Source organism: Pleurodeles waltl, chromosome 4_2 (genome assembly GCF_031143425.1).
Source record: "Pleurodeles waltl isolate 20211129_DDA chromosome 4_2, aPleWal1.hap1.20221129, whole genome shotgun sequence".
Taxonomy (NCBI): domain Eukaryota; kingdom Metazoa; phylum Chordata; class Amphibia; order Caudata; family Salamandridae; genus Pleurodeles; species Pleurodeles waltl.
In genome coordinates this window covers 893869122-893892347 of record NC_090443.1, presented here as the reverse complement: position 1 = coordinate 893892347, position 23226 = coordinate 893869122, and the positions used below count along the sequence as shown (strand labels likewise).

The 23226-nt window shown below is 45.7% G+C and overlaps 1 protein-coding gene across 1 annotated transcript in view; it reads right to left on the bottom strand.

The window, feature by feature from the left end:
* The window catches only part of EPS15 (epidermal growth factor receptor pathway substrate 15), a 792619-nt gene that overhangs the window by 491870 nt on the left and 277523 nt on the right, over positions 1–23226 (bottom strand). The window contains exons 8-9 of the mRNA XM_069232684.1: positions 6067–6126; positions 3670–3879 (exon numbers count right to left, since the gene is read on the bottom strand). Of these exons, the coding sequence (XP_069088785.1) occupies positions 3670–3879; positions 6067–6126 (270 nt within the window). The remainder of the gene's footprint in view (positions 1–3669; positions 3880–6066; positions 6127–23226) is intronic.

Below are 23226 nucleotides of genomic sequence, written 5' to 3'. Positions count from 1 at the left end.
AGTGTTACAAAACTAAAGTTACTTAATTTATGGTAAAACAAATACTAAAATACTTTATAGGCAATGAACCAACTGGATCTAAGTAAACACATTATTATATACACATTAGCAATCAGCAAATAGCATAGAAAGCAATAGGCATTGGTATAAGCAACAGTAAACAGCGAGGGCCCTAGGGGAGGGCCAAACCTTATACTAAATAAGTGGAATGTGAAAGGCAGTCCCCTAACCAAGGAAGTGGAATCAGTAGAGGGGAGCTGGAGGAACTAGGGACCCAAGAGGTGAGCACCAGAGTAACCCCCAGCGACCAGAAGTAAGTTACTGGTTTTCCCCCAACACCAACAGGAGGACTTTGGAAGAGGATTGTGCAAGACCCAGACAAGACTGAAATAACCCAAAGGTGGATCCAGACAGAAAAGGACCTGCAAAGCAAGAGGACCAAGTCTAGTTCCTGATGGAGTGTCCGGTTGTGGCAGGAGCCACTACCCAACCTTCTGTGGATGTAGGACCAGGTTGACGGTGGACAAAGGTGGTCAGCAGTGCAGCACAGGAGCAGAAGAGGAGTTCCAGAAGTGATGCAAGTGACGTCCCACATCGGCGGTCGTGAAGCAGTTGGTCTGTGGTGCTGGAAAACCACCACCAAGCCTTGGCAAATACAAGACTCTGAGAAGAAGGTTTGCAAGGCTGAAGAGGACCAGCAGGGTCCAGGGGACTCTACCCAAGGAGGGGAGTCTGGGGGACCCTCAGCAGCTGGGAGAGTCACAAGAAGAGGAGGCAGCCCCCACAGGCAACCCACTGGCAGTAAGCACAGGTGTCGCAGAGAGGCCCACTCAGCACAGTAGAACATGAGCCCCACATTGTTGGAGCTGCAAGCAGGAGACTGCTTTGCAGGAGGGAGTGCTGGAGGCCGGGGCTACACAGAGCCTGAGGATCCCTTGGAGGAGGAACAAACAAGTCTTGATAGCTGCAAGAGTCATGGTGTACAGAGGTACTGTCCTGCAACGAGAGGCAAGGGCTAACAGTCTCCCAAGCTGGACAGCTGGTAAAGAGTATCACGGGTACCACTCCAGAACACCACCTGTGATGCAGGATCCACGCATCTCCGGAGAAGAAAAGATCTAGGCACCCAGTCATCGCTGCAGTTGGTGCCTGCAGGACGCAGTGGAGTGACTCCTCCACTCCAAGAGAGATTCCTTCTTACTTCTTGTGAAGGCTGAAAACTCGTCACCCTCAGAGGATGCAAAGCCAGGAAAATGTTGCAGTTGCTGGAAGGAGCTGGAGAAACAATATTGCAGAGCGGTGTCGTCGCTGAAGTTGCAGATTGTCGATTCCTGGAGGGTCCAGTTGCAGTCTCAGTGGCTACAAGATGAAGTAACAATGCAGAGGAGTCCTACTGGAATCTTGCACGTCAAATCTGAGGACCCACCCAAGAGGGAGACCCTAAATAGCCGAGGAAGGGGGACTGGTCTTCCAGAAGGGTGACCACCTATCAGGAGGGGGCTGTGACGTCACCTGCCTGACGTGGCCACACAGATGTTCCCAGGGGCCTCTGCCAACCTTGGATTCAAGATGGCAGAATCAAGTGGCCACCTGGATGAGCTCTGGGCACCACCCCTGTGGTGGTGAAGGACAGGAAAGTGGTCACTCCCCTTTCCATTGTCCAGTTTCGCGCCAGAGCAGGGACCGGGGGGTCCCTGGACTGATGAAAAACAGTTTGTGCAAGGAGGGCATCAAACGTGCCCTTCAAAACGTACCAGTGGCTTGGGGAGGCTGCCCCTCCCAAGCAATGTAGCACCTATTTCCAAGGGAGATGATGTTACCTCCCTCCCCCACAGGAAATCCTTTGTTCTGTCCTCCTTTGCCTGAACTGGTCAAGCAGCAGGAGGGCAGAAACCTGTCTGAGGGGTGGCAGCAGCCTGGGCTGCCCGGAAAACCCGGAAGACAATAGGAGCAATGCTGGGGGTCCTCTGAGGAGCCCCCAGAGTACATAGAATCATACAACCAATAGTGGCAACTGTATTGGGGTATGATTTAGACATGTTTGATACCAAACATGCCCAGGTTCAGAGTTACCATTATGTAGCTGGACACAGGTAGTGACCCGTGTCTAGTACACCAGTTAAATGGCTTCCCCACACTGACTAAGTTCGGTGTAATGGGACTGGTGTTCGTAGGGGCATCTCTGCTCATGCAGGCGTTCCCTCACACACAAGTACCTGCACCCTGCCCTCTGGGCTAGGAGGGCATACCACAGGGGTGACTTACAGTGACCTGATGCAGTTGCCTGTAGTGAAAGGATGCATGCACCTTTTCACGCAGGCTGCAATAGCAGGCCTGCAGACACCTTTTGCATGGGCTCCCATCAGTGGCACAATACATGCTGCAGCCCATGGGGAACCCTTGGTGCCCCAATGCCCTGGGTACCTAAGTACCGAATACTAGGGGCTTATATGGGGGCACCAGTATGCCAGTTGTGGGGTGTGCAAAGTCCTAAACAACACAGTTTAGAGGGAGAGAGCATAGTCACTGGGGTCCTGGTTAGCAGGATCCCAGTGAACACAGTCAAAACACACTTGTAGCAGGCATAAAGTGTGGCTAACCGTGCCAAAAAGAGGGTACTTTCCTACACTTATCAGTACAAGCATTGGCAATTGGCAATGCCAATAGGTCTGGCTTAAAGTAATGTTTTATGGTAATGCAAAGCATTACAAGTAAATAGCAGGGGCACAGATCGATGTGTGTGGAATAAAGCCAGACCAAAAAAACTCCATGTAGATTAATGACTGCACCCTCCCATCTCTGCTGTTGCCAGAGAAAAATAACAAATACTCTAGACACTTTAACAGCATTCCAATTTACTGTGCATACCCCTAAATGTTCAAGCTCAGGTAGCTGTATCAATGAACAAAATGATCACAGCTGTGAGGAAGGCCTTTTTTGTTGAAGCACACAACTTCTGCACAATCAGAAAATGCACTCCTGGCTCCCAACATGTGGGTGGAGCCAACCCAATATCTAGTGATGCTCACATAATTGTCTGGCAACAGCTGGGCTGTAGAACCAGGCCATAAAAAGGGCAAAGAGAACTTAGTTTTTTCCGTTTGCTCTAATTGCCTATGAACATTTCTTTTGATACGGTTTTGAAGCCAATTCTTGAAGGTATGCCTTAGTGCAGAAAGAGTTCTACAAAAGTACTATTGTACGTACTCCAAAACACCTTTGTGAACAGTCCCCATATATAACAAAGAACTTGTCCATGCATAAATCGCTCACTAAGAAAACGTCAACAGGCACATCTCACTTTCCAGGTGCTTTCCCCCAAATATGCTAAGACTAAGGTCAAAATAATGCAATAACGAATCCTAACATGTGGGCAGAAGATCCGGCTGGAATGAAGAATCAAATATGTGCCGAAATTACTGAATATTTATGAATGGTTACGATTTGTCAATCTATTTGTTGAATTCGGTTTCTGCCAAAAACGTTTTTGCAGTCTATGCATTCTCACTGAACCGGTAAGGCAATGGACTCCAATGTTAAGCTCAAAATGATTTCTACAAAAGGGGAACACTTGAAGGCAATACAATGTAGTTCTATCAGTGAGTGTGATTTTTTTCAACTTTGCAAACTATGAAAACAAAACATATTATATTATTTAGGTACTGGTACCTGTACACCGGGTGCTTTTGTTGGTAAAATTGGAGCTTGAGGCAGGGACTGACGTGATTCCTTGGTCGGTGGAGAAGGTAGTGGCGGAATCATTTGCACTGTCCCTGATGAACTGCTGTTGGTTTTTCTCTTTGAAGGTGGGACCAGCGCAGGAGGCAGAGACATCGGCACAGGCTCCTTCTCAAGGGCACGATAGACAAGGAACATGGCCTTCAAGAGAAGACATTAGATTAGCACATCTGCCCCAAAGCTTTCCAAAGAGCTAATAATGTTGTTAGCAATAACGATTCAATGAGAGAGATCCAACCGGATCAGTAAGCACGGGCCAACTCTCTTGACTGAAGGAAGCATCAATGACAGGGATTCAGGCAGAAGCCCTACACTGAAATTATGATCTGACCAAGGTCTGTCTAGCGTAGAAAATCCAATACTCAGTTCAGTTGCAATTTCTCTTCAAGAGCAATAGCAGTCTCAGTGCAGTGCAAGCAGGAATGACTGTTCCCCATAACACAGAATGTGTTACTATACATGGGATAAAGCACCGCCTGCCATTCGTTATAAGGATGTTGCAAGTTACCAAGAAGTTCTGTGAATATACCTAAATTCCCTTACAAGGCCATGGAACTCTGGGGTGACCTGAAGCACCTACAGCAGAGGGCATTTTATTTGTTATAACACATGGCCACACGATCATTCGTCCCACAAAATCTTAAATCTTTGGTGTCTTGCTCGTTCATATGAAAGAGCTCGTGTGGTGCTTATATGAAGATTAGAAGCAAAATCTGTAGCAAAACATTAAAGACAGCAACAAATAGTAAGTACTTTGATACAAAAAGTAAGAATCGGTAAAAAGGACAGTAGCTCAGAATTAGTAACATGCAGTACATTCTTGGTTTTCTGTAAATAACTGTGCAGAAAATAAACAATCTGCCATGAATCTGCTGATCACTGTTCATTTTAGGAAGAAAAGACACTAAGAACAAGAAGCCATTTCTACTTTTCGTTGTTTAAACTGCAGCTTCAATGACGCTCTGTGACCTGCCTTTCACCTTGGCTGCTGGGCTCTAGCAGAATGCGTGGTGTAATGACTAGCCTGTTGTAAGGACATCTCTGACAGCTTTTTACAGGGAGATGCAGATTCCCATGTGTTTTATATTTCATCAAGTCGCCCAGAATATTGCAGATTGGATGCAGATAGTGACAGGGTCCTAATTTAAAAACACGTATCCGTGGCCTTCACTACAGTCAAACATGCAAGTTTGGCAATAGGAGGGAATACAAACAAACTTTGCGCACCACCCCGATTATGTTCTGTGATCCATCTGATTAAGTGACGCAAGACTCCACCCTTTCGCTCTTGCTCTTCAATGTATATCTGACTCCACTGATCAGCGCATTGCATTCCTTCAGCATTGTTTTGCATAAAAATGTTGGTGATACTCAGGTAATTTTTATGCAAAAAGCAAAGAGCACAGATTATTTCAGTGAACGGGTGAGACCAGCCTAAAATGAATCTTTTATAATAATGTGACCCCCAGATAACAACAGACTTTTGGAAATCGGACCACTAGAATAGAGAACTTCCCTTACCTACTGGTCTATCTCAATAACTTCAACGTCCTGGTTTATAAAGACATCTTATTCTCCAATGATTTTGAAAATGGATTAAGCTCGTGCTGCATAAGTAGAGCGCCCCAGCTATTAGCAGGGGTTTCTGCTTCCACAGCTTTAACATCTGCAAACGGATGCAGTAGGATCCTTGCTACTCGTAATAAGTGGGATCATATGAGCCCCGAGTTCTGTCCAATGGTATCCAGTGAAATAGAAGGTGCAGTTCTAACTGTTTTACATTGTGCACAGCCTTACATTTGGTACCTCACTGGCCGTCTAGGGAGCTTCTTTTAATAAATCCTGTCAGACAACCGTGCCCAAATTAAGAAATGTAGGGTCTGTTAGGAGAGTATTTATAGTCTAGGCTTCATGTACCCGGTATGCCCTTCTGCTTAAACTGAGATGTACTGTGAACCATTCTGTGCACAGAAAGCATCCTTTCTCACTTGGTACACCAGAGGCACCAGCATGAGAGGGCAGCATTACCGCATTTTCTTAATCAAATGCAAGATACCTGGCGGCCAAAAGGCAAACACTGTCTTGCACAACATCTATAACATAACAACTTGATTATATGAACAGTATTTAATTTAAGGGGAAATCAAAAAGTGGGCAATAACTGCTCAGGCATTACTTTTAATTAATTAGGTTGGAAGAATAAAAGAAAATAAACACTAGAGAGGATATACTCAGACGTGCTGAAGAGTGGGAACACAAAGGCCACTATAGTACTGTTTTTTGCAACGCCACAAAGCATTTTTTGAAAACATCAGTGCAGACACTTACAACTGCAAACTCATCTCGATCCAGTAGTCCATCGTGGTCTATGTCACTGAGTTCCCAAACCTAGTAAGAAACAAAAGTATTCAAGTAGCATTACAGATACGCAAAACAGACATAAAAATGACCACCCTACATAATATAGGCAAGTTAAAAAACGAACTTCCCCATTTGTCGGTTTGCTACAAAGACATAAAACACAGAACGTCACTATCGCAATTAATTGTGTATTCGTACTTTCAACAATTATATAAGATAATCAAAACACTTATAAAGATTGTTGAAAACACTGGACTATAACTAAATAGATAGAAACAGTGTTCCCGTGGTTTAAGTGATTTAGTAAATTAGCATATGGGTTTTTAACCAATCTTTAAATAACACTTCTTATAAAATACACATTTGTTCCCTTTTTGATCACGTTTTAAGCCACGAGGCCACCATACGCTTTAACAAGTCACACACCCCTGTCCCAGATCCCAGTGAACACTTCCCACTGTCTTGTCCAACCGTCGGACATCTTTGTCCAAATGAGGTAACATTCACCTCTTCAGACAGCTGCCGCGTTCTCCAGTGTATGAAGAAGGTGCTGCCTGGGCCCCGCAATCCTGCATGATTGGCGAACGAGCAACTCAGCGGTCGGGGCCCTCTACTCCTGCTCGCCAAGGACTCGTCTGTCTCAGAGTTTCCCTGCACAGCCCCCCAGTACATGCACACACTCATGGTGTGCAGGGGTTGGGGAATCCATATGCGGACTTAAACATTTTTAAAAGAGAGGAGAGGACTAGCTGGGCGCTTCTTTTTAGGTATATTTGCCAACTTATTTTAGGATTCCATTTTTTGGCTCAAAGGGTAGGTTTTCATTCAGGAACTCCGTTGTTAGGGTTCATCACTGCCACATACCATTATGTATGTGCCTCGTGCGTACATTCTTTGTGCAGTACAGTTCCTTAATCACTTTAGTCTTACTCATTTGTGACAGTGTGCACGAGCCTAGCCAGGGACTAGGAATCAGTGTCCTCCGTAAAAGGTGGCCCAGAAGCGCGGGTTTACTACATTTTGGGCTAGCTTAAAAACAATTCAGATGAAATGAGCTCCTCTAAGGAACCTTTCCTTTTAGACACATTTGGTGTGGTGCACCTGTGACTCCTCCGATGGTCATGAGTCCTTGCCACTGTGTCCAGTGTCTTGGTGTATGTTGTGCCTCTGGCATGAGTCTTTCCAATCTTCAGTGTCTTCAGCATGGAAAGGAATGAAGAATCCTTTTGAGTCTGGTCGCATCAACTGGCTTTTATACCTTTTCAAGGTCACCCTTGTGTTCGAAGCTGAAACTCATTCTTCTTGGAAGCATCCATTTGAGGCGTAGTATCGTCAGATCATGATGCTGGCGTTGGAGACTGGTCTGCTCTCAACATGAACATTTTTTCTCAGTGCCAAACCTTCTCATTCATTGAGGCAAGCTCTGAGATTTCCTCAGACAACCAGACTCAAACTGAGGTCACTTGGCTCCTTGTGGCCTTGGTACATGATCAAGTCATTCCTCTGACTGAGGCGGCGCTTAGAATTCCTGTTCTATTTACTCCTGGTTGGGCCCAGGGCGAGTATCATAACCTCGGCTATTTTGCAACTGAGGTGGATAAAACAGGACTTCTCAGCCCTTTTGTTCCGAGACCTCCTGGTCTCGACCTTCATCTTCCGGGTAAATTACACTTGCAGGACTGTTGTAATCCAGTAGCTCAGCAATGCTTTCATTTTTTTTGTACACTACAAAAGACAATTCACTGGACTCCCTCGACAACGGAGGAGTATACTGAGCGTACCCACAATCACCCCACAATTAAACTGTCCTGTGCCCGACAGTTGTTTATCAAAGGAGGCTGTGCGTGAGTCACTGTATCCAACAGTGTCTATAATGAGGTGTTGGCCGGTTCTGTTCCACTTCACAAACCGTGACCTTCAGCTCTTTTTCAGATTGTGGCGGAGTCCCAGATGGAGCACTCGAACCCTGCTCCAAACACAACAGCAGAAATGGAAGGAAAGCGCACAGCATGTGATCAACAATAAACCCTGCAAAGAATGTGTTTTAACCCCTTCGCGGACAGGTCTTCTCCCCCTCAGGTGCCAGGCCTTTTTTTGGCTATTTGAGGAAGTTCGCGCTTAGGCCCTCCTAACTTTTTGTCCCCCTAAACTACACACGCCAAATCTGCGTCCTTTTTTCCCCCCCCAACATCCTGGGGATTCTAAAGGTACCCAGAGTTTGTGGGTTCCCCTGGAGACCAAAAAATGTGTTTGTTGTAAAAAAAAAATAAAATAAAAAATTATTATATATATATATATATATATATATATATATATATATATATATATATATATATATATATATATATAAAAACGGGAAAAAATGGCTGCAGAGGAAGCTTGTATTTTTTTCCCCTGAAGTTGACATCAACAAAGGGCTTGCGGTGCTAAGATCACCATCTTCCCAGCTTTCAGGAACAGGCAGACTTGAATCAGAAAACCACATTTTTCAACACAATTTTGGCATTTTACTGGGACATACCCCATTTTTTACAATTTTTTTGTGCTTTAAGCCTCCTTCCAGTTATTGACAGAAATGAGTGTGAAACCAGTGCTGGATCCCGGACAGCTGAACATTTCTGAAAAGTAGACAATTATGAATTCAGATGAAATAAAAAAATATTGAAATTGAGGTGAAAAAAACGACCATTTCTCGACAAGTTTTACTCTAACTTTTTCCTGCCATGTCAGATTTTCAAAAGCAATATACTTTTACATCTGCTGGACTCTTCTGGTTGCGGGGATACATAGGGTTTATAGGTTCATCAAGAACCCTAGTACCCAGATCCAATAAAGGAGCTGCACACCTTGCAATGGGTTTTCATTGAATACTGGGTATACAGCAATTCATTGGGAAACATCCCCGACCACGACTCCCAAACAACGAAGTTGTGGACAACGAAAGCGGAACAACAATTCGTTAACCACGACTTCCTTGTTCGGTGCCTTAACCATGCATGTGCTGAACAACGCACATGCGTGGTTAAGGCACAGAAGAAGTGAGTCGGCTTCGGAGGACGCGATCAGCTAAGTGGGGCTGGGGCGGTAGGGGCATTTTTAGTTTTAGGGGCGGGGTGAGGGGTCGCTTTAGTTTTAGGGGCAGGGTATTTTTTGTTTTTGGGGGTGGGGGTCGGGGTAGTTTAGGTTTAGGGTGGGGAGGTGAGGGTATTTTTAGTTTTTAGGGGTGGGGTCAGGGTAGTTTAGGTTTTAGAGGAGGTGCGGGGTCGCTGTAGTTTTAGGGGCTGGGTTGAGGGGAGTCAGGGTATTTTTAGTTTTTAGGGGCGGGGTTGGGGTATTTTAAATTTTTAGGGGTGGCGGAGGGTCGCTGTACTTTTAGGGTCAGGAGTAGTTCAAGTTTTAGGGGTGGGGGTTGGGGTAGTGTTAGAATTGTTTTTGGAGGTGGGGGTGGGTGGTTGGGGTACGATTGTCTTAGGGGTGCGGGGAGGGAGCTGCATGCTGGACCCACTCATGCCTTTCCAATGAAATATCTTAGTTAAGGCATTCGTCGTTCCGACCGCGTTGTTTAGGCACGCGTGGTTCTAGCATGCGTTGTTCCGACTCCTCTTCCAATTGATTTGCTGAAATATAAAGAGTAAAAAATAGGTATCAAGGAAACCTTTGTATTTCCAAAATGGGCACAAGATAAGGTGTTGATAGGCAGTGGTTATTTGCACATTTCTGCATTCCGGGGTCCCCATACTAGCATGTGAATTACAGGGCATTTCTCAAATAGATGTCTTTTTTTATACAATGACTTACATTTGGAAGGAAAAAATGTAGAGAAAAGCAAGGGGCAATAACACTTGTTCTTCTATTTTGTTACCCCCCGAATTCACCCGATAAAAATGCTACCTCACTTGCGTGGGTAGGCCTAATGCCCGCGACAGGAAACGCAACATGGACACATCGCATTTATACATTGAAATCGGACATGTTTTTTGGAAGTGCCTAGCTCTGGATTTTGGCCTCTAGCTCAGCCAGCACGTAGGGAAACCTACCAAACCTGTGCATTTTTGAAAACTAGACACCTAGGGGAACCCATGATGGGGTAACTTGTGGGTCTCTCACCAGGTTCTGTTACCCAGAATCCTTAGCAAACCTCCAAATTTGGGGGAAAAAAAAAAACAAAACAAAAAAAAAACTTTCCTCCCATTTCAGTACTGCAAAATTCTGGAATCTGAGGGAAGCCACAAACTTTCCTCTACCCAGCGTTCCCCCCAGGTCTCCTGATAAAAATAGTACATCACTTGTGTGGGTAAGCCCAGCTCCTGCGACAGGAAATTACCCAAAACTCTATGTGGACACATCAGAATTATCACATACAAAACTACCTGTGGTTTTTTTGGGGGGTTGGGGAGGTGGGGGTTAGGCGACTTGCGTTTTTGGTCCTGGGCTCAGCAGCCATCTAGGGAACCCTACCAAACCCAAACTTTTATGAAAACTAGACAAGCGGGAGTCCAGGGAGATGTGACTTGCGTGGGTCGCCCAATGTTTTTGTTACCCAGAATCCTCAGCAAACCTCAAATTTAGCTAAAAACATTTCTGTGTGGGATCACCACACCGGCACAAATTTCCTACCACCCAACGTTACCCTGTGTCTCCCGGTAAAAATTATACCTCACTTGTGTAAGTGGGCCAAGTGCCTGTGACAGGGAAGAGCCAAAAACATGTTGAAATTGAGGGGGAACCAAAGGGGGTTCAAAAAGGGCAGTTTGGAAAAAAAACGTTTTTAGGCTGACAAGTGGGGCAGAATTTTTACCGGTATAGATGAGACAGTGCTGGGTGGTAGGATTTTTGTGGATTCCTGCAGATTCCGGGAGTTTTCTACACAAAAATGTGGGAAAAATGTGTGATTTCAAGCAAAGTTGGAGGTTTGCAGGGCATTGTAGGTAAGAAAACGGTGTGGGGTGCATGTGAAGCATACCACCCTGGTCTCACCCAGATGTTTAGTTTTTAGATGCATCTAGGTCTCATAGATTTTTCTAGATGGCAGCTTCCCAAAGTCCAAAAAGTGAAGCCCCCACCATTCCAAGTGGGACAATTTTGAAAGCTAGGCAAGCTCTCATGGCCCAAACGTAAAACCAAAACCCAAAATAATCCAATGTCCTCTTGCTTGCTGTGGGATAAGATGTTTCAGTGTGTGGGGAGAGCTGAAAGACTGTTACCCCTTCAGTTGGGGTAGGGGCATAACCATGTCCACAGTGAGTGGCTCATAACCCATGAACCACCTTTTTTCCTTCATGTTTGCCATTATTAAGGCTGAAAGTACTTTATAGACCCATATGGCAATCTTCCATTGGTAAGGTTTACAAGGTTTTGTACAGTGGTGTTGTAGCACATTTTTGCCAGTTTGCTTAATACCTAATTGTTTGTTTCAAGCCCCTCTTAGGACTTCCATAAATACTGTAAATAACTAAATAAGCAAACTCAGGAAACACGCCAAGCGTAGGAGAATAATTTTGAATTTGAGTGAGTTATCATCCACCGTTTCACAGTTGGTAGACATTAAGAAGGTGGCAAGGTCCAATGCGTTGATAGAAATCATGCAAGTACATAGCCTGCTTGAACCTTAAAAACGAAATGAGTATTATTGTCATCAATGAGGGCCTCTATTTTCTCAACATCTGTGTTATAAAAGGTAATGATAAAACTAATTGCCTCTGGAATGGTGTGGGTTTTACCTCATTGCAATAGATTCTTGTTTGGTGTGTTCCACACACTTAGGATTTGCTTTACTATGGTGTGATGCAAGCTCCACTGAAAAAGTACTAACTGATGGCATAGATCATTGGCTAGGTGTATATTATGTGGCATCAATGAGCAGCAGATGTTCTGCCTTATTATAACAATGTATGTCACCCTGCTTTAGAATGCTGCACATTGTTTTGTTTTGAGTTTAGATTAACAAAGCAGTCTTACGCTGATGAACATGAAACGTCTTTCAATCCAAGCACATGGTCACACTCTAAAAACTTAATTTGAGAGTTCTCTCTTGTGGGAGCTATATGCCTGCAAGGCCATCATATGCACCACCCACCCCCATCAGAGATAACTGGCGTGAATGCCATCAAATGATTCTAAACTAAGGAAGGTCTTCCTTTGTGCAGTATTTGTATACCCACCACTGCAGAATGATGCAAACCTACCAGGCTGTATCTTCACAGAACCACAAAGCATGTGACACTGACTGCAGTGACATTGCAGAAGTGGTTTCAAATTCACTTTCACATTCAGTTTGAGATAAACGTAGGGCAGCATCAGGCCCAGTAGAACAAGTTAGTTAGGTTTGGGGTAAGGTCTTACCTGGTAGAAACTATATCTAGCTGCAAATTCCTTACCATTGAATTTCCAGAGGCGTCAGACTGGATATAGAAGATTTTTCGTGAGCAATACCCCCGCACGCCAGTAGGTAGCAACAACTGGCTCCGCCTGCGTCGTCCACACCAGAAGTGGCATTGCAGTACCTATAAAGGCGCCACCTAGGCACGCTGACGTCAGTTTCTTTTCTAGACTTTCTACCCCAGAAACACAGACATATGAACTGCACTGACTATTGATGTGAAAAAACTAGGGCCCTGAAAGGGGTTAGCCCTGACCCTAGTAATCCATTCGTAGAACAAAAAGGATGGGAGCGCAGTTAAGGAATCTGCAGCTAGATATAGTCTCGACCAGATAAGGCATTACCGGAGGTAGGTAACTTGTTTATCTGAGACTTCTCTCTGGCTATTCCTTACCTTTGAACAGATATCCAAGCAGTAGCTCCCCAGAGGTGGGTCTGCAGACCAATTTCAAACAAGGAAGTCCTGCAGGTATGATCTTCAAGAACTCTGGGCAGGGGCGGCATTGGAACAAAGGCACACAGGAGGCCTGAGCTTCACTCAAGATAAAAGGCGTCTCCGAGCAAGAGCAGCGTTGTAAACTCCAGCATGCAAAACTGCTGGCATTCTCGGCAGAGGCGAATAGATCTAACCAAAGTTCTCCTCACTGCTGAAAGACACCTGTTAAAGGGGGCATTCCCCTGAGACGCCAGCACCACATGAAACATGGCACCTTTCTGCTGCCGAAAACATCTTTTGTTTGAGTGGAGACAGCAACTTCCTTGCATTCAAAATGAACCCTAATTGGAATAGGAGGTGAATTGTTACATGTCTATCCTGCTGACAATGGCGATTGGAGTTTCCTTTATCAGCCAGTCCTTCAGGCATAGGTAAACATCAATCTGTTTTCTACACCCTTGTGCAATCACTGCGGACATTCAGTAAATTCACTTATGCATATTTATTCCAAAAAGTAATAAACTAATATTTTTAGTTAATAGTTTTAAATCTACCACAAAACAGCGGTACATGCTGTGCTTTTCGTGCATAGGGAGATAAAGTTGACGTTTATTAGAAGGCCATCTTCCAATTATTTTGGTATACACAGGGCGTGGCACATTCTACCCCAATCGTTTAACTGCTCTCACAAATATGCCACTTTTCCTTGAGCAGCTTACAATGACATGGACAGTGGATGCAGATGAGCATGTTCGAGGCACAGTTTTTATACGTACTAGCTAAAACCAGGAACATCGTCCCAAACTTCGAAAACAATGTATTAAATCAGTAATGGCAGCGCCACCGCATTGTAAGGCTATGTATATTTTCATCTGGAAAACAATTCCTCAAAAAAGTGCATCGGTTCAAATCAGGACTAACCGTATCACACATGGCCTCAATAACTATCACTCGTCAGGCGCACAACTGACTCATGTCCACTGCAAAGCAAATCAAACTCACGAGTGCCGAGCTCTACATGGAAAACAATTCACAAGGGATGGTGCCAGTAAAGGGGAGTAAGGGATTAGAGGAGGGAAACTATTAATGGAACCTCTATCGAGAATACATACTTCAGTACAAGTAATTATAAATCACTACATTTTCAAATTCACCGTTAGAAAAACCACAATCAATTACAAACGTTTCACTAACTCTAGGCAGTGACACCCCAGGCGTCTCTCACAATAGCTATACTATTTAAGCAATATACGCAATCGATGCTGTTTAAGCACCTCCTCTGTTCTTCACTGCTCAAAGAGGGGGCCGTGTTTTTATGTCTCTTCATACTGTTTTATGAGACAACGGACTACTTCCAGTGCCAGGGAATCCGGACACCCAGTCTCGGGCACACTACCTGCTTTAGGTGTCTTTACGTGATTCATTTAAAGTGGGGTGAGCAGGGTGTCAACGAATTTTGTGCAAGGTCACGAAGTGTTTCTGTACACTCCCACCAGCATCACTCTACTAAACGTCTGGGCAAGTCTCCTCAGTTGTGCCCTCCCCTGAACACCACTACTTCAGACTTTCCCACCTGACCATATGGAAAATCAGCATTAACATTCAGAGAAGCTGCTAGAGAATTATTAAACTTTAGTTCTACATTCATAACCCACCTCAAAGCAGATAACATAATAGGTAACTAGCTTTTTGGTACTATGAGTCTTAACAATCAGTATTCTTAAATAATGACATTTCAAATGACCATTGAAACCGCACTCTAGGTTTAATGCGGACACCCTATTTCTAGATTACTAGATTTTGGTAATGAACCAGTGTCAGAGCAGATGTCCCTACATTTAACTTACTATTTGGAACATTAACTCAGTGGCAGTCGCCATTAAGTAGTTATAGTTAGGACCAGGTTTCCATAGAAAAAATAGTTTTTTGACTTGCCTATATCTTTGGCACCGTTTGATGAATCATCACCAAATTTTCCCCCCAAAAGTGTGCTGGTGATTCTTGTTGCGCATGGAAATTTTTGGGGTGATTTGTCAAGGGGGAGCCGAAAAAAAGAGGGGGGGGTCAAAAAAAGGTGGTTTTCCCATGTTAATTCCCATACAACTTTTAGACACAACTACAGCCTGAACCACTGGACGGAATTACACCAAATTTGGCAGAAAGATAGCTTTTGGTACGCAGATTGCACTTTCGCTTATTTGGTGTAAATGTGTCCAGTACTTTTGTAGATATTAAAGAGAAAATGCATGTTTATATCTCTGGTCACAATCAATTTGCAAAAAATGACGAGCTCTTGCAAGGAAACGCACAGCTCTGATTGGCTGCCAGCACTTCACACCAGGAAGTGTAGGCAGCCATCTTGGGACTCTGCTTCAACAGAGTCCCTCAAAAAAATGTAAAAGAGAACAAAAGGGGCCAGGGTGGCGGCACCTTAGCTCTGGTGTGGGTCCTAGAGGGACTCCACCCCCCAAGCTAAAAAGCATTAAAAAAAATTGCTGCAATTCACCAGTGGATATGGCGAAAATTGGAAAGGAAAAAAAAAACTAAGTGCAATCTCCTGCGCTTCTTTATTCTGAAGCCCCCGGGTGGGCCAAGTCCCAGGGGCATTGCTAATTTAATTCAGGGGGGTAGTCTGGCCCCCGGCACTCGTGGGGACCTCCACCTTCCCAGGGCTTTTATCATATTGAGTGCAGGGGTGCCAAGCACCTCTCCCCCTACAGCCCTAAAATCCACCACCACCCTGTGGCTTTATACAAACATGATGCAGGTGGGCTGGCCCACCACCCCCCGCAGCCCCAGGGACCACCACCTTCCTGGGACTATAATAAAAATAATGAAGGGGGTCTGTTTCAGCCCAAGCACCAGGGATCATCACCTCCCCGGGGCTGTGAAATATTGAAGGGAGGGCCTGCGCGGCCTCCCTCGTGGAGCCACTGATGGCCCCGGGGACTGTCACCCCCTAGGGCCGGATCACGCTATGCAAATATGCATGCAGGGAAAACAGATAAAAACATTGCTCCTGCATGCAGGGAGCTGCTATTTAAAGAGTCTCCCTGCTTCTGGGTGCAATGCCGGCTCCTGCAGGACACGGGGAGCTGACTAGGACCATCGGGCCATCAGGCTCCCCCCACGGTACTCTCACTCTTTCTCTCTCTCTCTCTCCCATCCCATAAAGGGTTGGAAGAGAGACATTGTCATTGCAATGGTCTCTCCATGCAAGGACTTCAAAGAGTAAGAACAGGAAGATGTTTGGTACAAATGTTATAGTTATATTTTGAGCTGAATAGCGGAACTGCTGACCTAATGGTCAAGTTCTTGAACTGTCACTCTGTCCACCAAGAAGTCACCTGTGGCCTAATGGTTAAGGTCACAGATCCTCACACAGAGTTGAGGGTTCTACTCCAATTGTGTCTGATCATTTCCGTCCTTTAATTTCTTTAAAACTTCAAAAGGTTATGGTTCATACTTAAAGGTGATCTCACTTTTTCAAATTGACAAATACATTTTTCTTTTTAATTTGTCCAGAAATCTCATTCTAAGTATAACATCCAGCAAAGCAAAAAAAAAAAAAAAAAACTCTAACTCTCTTTCCATCTATCTCCCACTCACACATCCACTCAGACCCTTATGCACCCACTCATGGACCCACTCAGACTCTCGTGCACATACTCACAGCTCCACTCAGATACTCATGCACCCACTTACAGACCCAATCAGACTCACACACCCACGCACAGACCTGGGCAGACACTGATGCACACACTAAGACACTGATGCACACAATCACACACCCAGACGGTTTCTCACAGCCACTCTCACCCCCAGATACACCCTCTCACACCCAGAGAGACAGGTGGCAGTCAACTCCCACTACGCATGGCCAAAGGGTCATGCGCAGCGTAGGGTGGTATGGGGGGTTGGCTGTAGGGTTTGGCTGCAGGTAAGGCCTTGCAGGCAACGTCTGCCACGCACTGTTTAAAACCACACATGGTGCAAGGCTGGGTGCTTACAGAGGGTTGGTCTTAGGACCGCCAACTGCCACCGCTTGTGGCTTTGGTTGGATTAACGTATAGTAATGAAAATTACTATATATTAAAAATAAAAAATAAAAAAGGTTACAGAGACGTTATAGTTAGAAAATGGAATTAAAAACCATAGAAACTCACATTTTAAACATACAAAATCACAGAAATTCACCTGCTACAGAGTTCTCAAGTAGCTATAACTCATGCCCTATCCATGCACTGTTAATTACCTCACAAAATGCAGCACGCATGACATCTTTGATAATATTTGCAGGATTTTTTTTTTTTAATGAAAATACTGTGCAGGGGGCGAGTTATAGTTACCTTGAGGCACGAGTTATAGTTACTTTACATAACTAACTATAACAGGTGAATTTCTATTGCTTTGTACGTTTAAAATATGAGCCTAACTGTTGGAAATGGCCCTTTTTGTGGGGTTACCCCAAAACATTTTGCCTTCTTCCTCCTATTTTTTCAGCTCTGTTTTTGCTGGTTTATTTTCTCTGCGCACTTTACCACTGCTAATCAGTGCTAAAGTGCAAGTGCTCCCTATAGAAATTGTACTATTGATTCATGATTGGCATATTTGATTTACTGTTAAGTCCCTAGTAAAGTGCACTAGAGGTGCCCAGGGACTGTAAATCAAATGCTACTAGTAGGCCTGCAGCACTGGTTGTGCCACCCATATTAGTAGCCCTGTAACCATGGCTCAGACCTGCCACTGCAGTGTCTGTGTGTGCAATTTTAAACTGCCAATTCGAGTTGACAAGTGTACCCACTATACAGGCCTAAACCTTTCCCTTTTGCTACATGTCAGGCACCCCTAAGGTAGGCCCTAGGTAGCCCCAGGGCCAGGGTGCAGTGTATGTTTAAGGTAGGACATATACTAGTGTGTTTTATATGTCCTAACAGTGAAATACTGCCAAATTTGGTTTTCATTTCCCCTTGAGAGCAGATATAAATGTGGCATTTAGGGTCTCTGAACTCACAATGTAAAAACACATCTTTTATTGAAGTTGGTTTTTAAATTGTCTGTTTGAAAATGACACTTTTAGAAAGTAGAAATTTTCTTGCTTAAACCATCGTCTGACTCTGCCTGACACAAAAGGGGGCGGGGTGTACCCTTCATATCCTGATGAGCCATCTGAGCTAAAGCAGAGGAAGGTGTGGTCATTCACACCTGAAAGGGCTGTGCCTGCCCTCACACAATGCAGACTCCGGACACCCTGGTGTGTGTCTGGGGCCTGGCCAGGATAAGGAAGGAGCTTGCAAACACTTGAGACTTTGCTTTGTTGACAACTTCAAAGGCAGAACTGGGTATAAGATGGGTATAAGAAGAAAACCCAAACCCCCAGACTTTTAGAATCTTTCTGGAATCAAGAGAACCTCTGCCCAGCAGAAGGGTGCAAGGAGGAGTATGTCCCTTTGCTGTGTTGCTTTGCTGGACTGGCTTGCAGTTGCTGCTTCTGCCTGAAAAGAGTGCAAAGGGTGAACCTTTCTGTATGTCCTGCTTGAGAAAGTTCTCCAAGGACTTGTAGAGAGCTTGCCTCCTGCTGGAAATCTCAGGGCCACCAAAGACTTAAATTTCCTCGACCTGCAGCACTAGGAACTATGTGTTTTGTGCTGTTCAAGAGAGAAACCACTACTATGCCGCCAACAAAGCCACTGGCCGCACCGTGACCTGCCGACGCCGCACTGCCCTGCTTCGCACCGCGACCCTGGTCTCACCGACGCCGTCATCAGACTGCTTCACGAACCACTGCTCGCACCGCGACCTCTGGACCCCGCTCTCCGGCATCGCCTGCTCACACTGCAGCCTGAGCCTCCCCGACGACTATGCTCCTGCTGACACCGGCACCGCTGCCAGAACCGTGGCCTGTGAACACCGGTTGTGAGTAGCACGAAACACCGCCCCGTCCTGCACCGCAGCCCCGGTCCACTGACGCCAGCACCATCGACTCCAGTGTCGAAATTTGATGTAATTCTGTGCAGCGGTTTGGGCTGCACTTGTGTCTAAAATCCCTATGAGAATTAACATGAGTGGGAAACGGACTTTTTTCACACTCCCCCGCTTTTTTCTCTGCCCCCTCTTGATGGATCACCCGAAACTTTTTATGCAGCCCAACTTGACACTTGTTTTGGAAAATTTCATGAGTATTCGTCAAACGACTCCAAAGATATAGCCAAGTCAAAAAACTAGGTCCTAAGTATAACCACTTACTGGTGACCGCCAGTAGGTAATATACATAAATATATATCAATATTCATTGAAAAAAACAATAGTTTCAGGGACGTTATAGTTAGGTTCTGAATTTACATGCACAAAAATATAGAATTACAGCTGTTTGAGTTATTTCAGGTAACTAAAACTCATGCCGTAAGGTAACTATAACTAGCATCCCCGCCATGCACAGTTTTCGCATCAATAATTTTATTGCAAAAGCTGCCATTAAATTAGAGATGATGTTATGCAAGATGTTGTTACTGATTTACTGATGTAATATGTGGGTAGAAGTGCATGGGGAGGGTACGAGTTATAGTTACCTGAAATAACTAATTACAACAGCTGAATTTCTATAGTTTTGTGCATGTAAATTCAGAACCTAACTATAACGTCCCTGTAACCTTTGTTTTTTTCTAGTGAATTACCATGTTTTTTAAATGCTAATTCCTAACTATAACGTCCCCAAACCTTTGTTTTTTTTCAGTAACTTTCTATGTTTTTTTTTCATTTAACACAGCAGGGACTTGGTCGCTGGCACAACCTGCAATGTACTGCCAACCCCACGCCACGTACAGCCAAGGCCACAGGGCCCTACCCTGTAACCAGGCTCTGCACTCCGCCACCTCACATACTGCCATCCTCATGCCGCAAATGCTTGGGTGGAGGGGGTGGGGTGGACCCAGGCCCTACACCCAACCACCCACGTACTGGCAAGTCCTTCAGCCATGCACGCAAGGGGGTTCCCCAAACGGCCTGGTCTGCAGCCAAGCCCTGCACCCAACCCCCCACGTGCTGCCATCCCCATGAGGGGTTGAGCGAGTGTGTGTAATTTATTTTATTTACACTGGACGCTGGATACGCGGATCTGCTCTGGATTCACGGTTCCAAAGCGGATCCATGGTTTCGTTGTGGATTTACATGGGTGGGGGTCGCGCTGAGGCCAGTGCAGAATGCAAAACGGCCAGAAATAAAATTGGACCATTTTCTGCCCAGGGGTGGTCCCCTCAAAAATCCCTGTATCTGTTATATGGGGTCAGGATGTACAAGTTACTTACCTACCTGGTAGAAATCAGTTCGCAGTGCTGGGAACATGGGCGGTCGGTAAGGAATCTGCAACCAGAACATGACTCTACCAGAAATATCGTTACCGAAGGCAAGTAGCTTGTAGATCTGATATAGATTTCTAGTTGTAGATTCCTTGCCTTAAAATAGATACCCGAGCAATACTATCACCGGTGGTGGGCTGCGAACCATGATCACACCAAAAAGTCCTGCAGGACCGAATGGCCAAAATGGCCATCCCTGCGGGCCTGACTGTCCAGGCAGTAATACTTGGTGAATGTATGTAAAGACTCCCTGTTGCCACCTGGCAGATGTCTGAGACTGGAACTCCACATGCTAACCATGTGGTTGCAACAGCTGCGCTGGTTGAATGAGCAGGCAAACCCTCCGGGGGTTGCTTTTCCACAAAAGCATAGCACATCTTAATGCAGAGGACTACCCATCGCACGATGGTCCTTGTCTGCATCGCCTTTCTTTTTTTTGCACCCACATAACCCACAAAGAGTTATCGTCCACCCTGACATTTTTGGTAGGATTCAGGTAGAACGCCAAAACTTTTTAGATCCGTCGGACAGTGGTCTATCTCCTCCTCATGCAAAGGATGTGTGTGTGGGGGGTGGGGGGGGATTCATAAGAAAGTAGGCAAGGTGATAGATTGGCCTACATGAAAAGGTGTCACCACTTCGGGAAGAAAGGAAGCCCTTGTACATAGCACCACTTTGTCGGGATGTACTGCTAAGAATGGTGGCTTCGGCGAGAGAACCTGAAGCTCCCTCACTCTGCGACTAGAGGAGCACATATAAGATATGTGAGGACCAAGTTCAAATGCCACTGGGACATTATGAATGGAGCAGGAGGGAACATATATGAGTGAGGCCTTTAAGAAACCTCCCAATAATGGGAGATTTGAACAGAGAAGGTTGGTCTAGAAGCCTTTAAAAAGGCAGAGATGGTAGCAAATATTCCTTGAGGGTGCCCTGAGCACAGCCCTGCTGGGCAAGAGAAAGAATAGAAAGGAGAACCTCTGAAAGAGGTACAGAGAGGGGAATCAACAGGCTTGTTGATACACAAATTTATTCCAAAAACAGGCATATTCCATTTAGGTGGAGGGACGCCTGGCTCCCAAGATGACATTGCAGACTTCAGGTGGAAGGTTAAAAGCAGTCAACTGTCGCTACTCAATCTCCACAAAAGGAGGCGGAGACTGGACAGGTTCAGGTGGATAACATCCCCTGCTGCTATGACAGAAGATCCTACCAAAGGGGCAGTCTAATTGGAGGCTCGATGGCCATGCTCAATAGCTCGGGATACCAGACTTTTCGTGCAGGTTCGGAGCCATTAAAAAAGTTTGGGCCTGGCCTTGCCTGATCTTCTTCATAACTCTGGGCAGAAGTGGAATTGGTGGGAAGGCATACAGGAGGCCCGGGTTTCACCCGTGATTAAGTGTCGCCGAGCAAGTGCCGCCTTGAAAACTTCAACACGCAAAACAGTGGACATTGGGCGTTCTCTGCAGAGGCTAACAGATCTAACCAAGGCTCTCCCCACTGCTGAAAGAGACCTTGCGCCACCTGCGGACACCGATGCCATTCATGATCGACTATGCATCGATGGCTGAGTTCGTCTGCTCTGATGTTCAGGGAGCCTGCAGAGTGCTGAACTACTAGGGACATGCCCTGGCGTTCCAGCCACGACCAGAGGCGCAGGGCCTCTTCACAAAGGGTCCACAACTCCACTCCGCCCAGTTTCTTGCAGTACTGTAGGAAAATGGCTCCTTGTTGCAGTTACCCCCCCCCCACATTTTGTCTGCTATTGATGCTGACTTGACAGAGTGTGCTGGGACCCTGCTAACCAGGCCCCAGCATCAGTGTTCTTTCACAAAAAATGTACCATTGTTCCACAATTGGCACACAGATAAGTCCCTTGTAAAAGGTACCAGTGGAATCAAGGGCCCTGTGACCAGGGAAGGTCCATAAGGGCTGCAGAATGTGTTGTGACACCCTAAGAGACCCCTCACCTAACACATGCACACTGCCATTGCAGTTTGTGTGTTGGTGGGGAGAAAAAGGCAAAGTCGACATGGCACCCCCCTCAGGGTGCCATGCACACAAAACACTGCCTGTGGCATAGGTAAGTCACCTCTCTAACAGCCCTTACAGCCCTAAGGCAGGGTGCACTATACACATGTCATAGCTGCATGAGCAATTTGCCCCTACAGTGACTAAGTCTATTCTTAGACATTGTAAGTACAGTGTGGCCATATTAAGTATATGGTCTGGGAGTTTGTCAAAAACTTCACAGTACCATAATGGCTACACTGAATACTGGGAAGTTTGGTATCAAACTTCTCAGAATAATAAAACCACACTTCTGCCAGTGTTGGATTTATTAAAAAATGCACACAGAGGGATCTTAGAGATTCCTCCTGTATCATACCCAATCCTTCAGTGCAGGGCTGACTGGTCAGTGCCAGCCTGCCACTGAGAGCAGGGTTTCTGACCCCCTGGGGTGAGAGCCTTTGTGCTTTCTGGGGCCAGAAACAAAGCCTGCACTGGGTGGAGGTGCTTAACACCCCCCCCCCACCCCTGCAGGAACTGTAATACCTAGCAGTGAGCCTCAAAGGCTCAGGCCTGGTGTTACAATGCCCCAGGGCACTCTAGCCAGTGGAGATGACCGCCCCCTGGACAAGCCCCTACTTTTGGCGGCAAGTCCAGAGGAATAATGAGAAAAACAAGGAGGAGTCACGCCCTCAGCCAGGTCCACCAGTAAGGTGACCACAGCTGAAGTGACCCCCTCCTTGGAAAATCCTCCTTCTGGTTTGGGAGGATTTAGCCCAATAGGGATAGGTGTGTGCTCCCCTCCCCCAAAGGGAGGCCACACAAGGAGGGTGTAGCCACCCTCAAGGACAGCAGCCATTGGGTACTGCCCTGTGACCCTATCACACCCCTAAATTCAGGATTTAGGGACACCCCAGAACCCAGGATTTTAGATTCCTGACGACCTA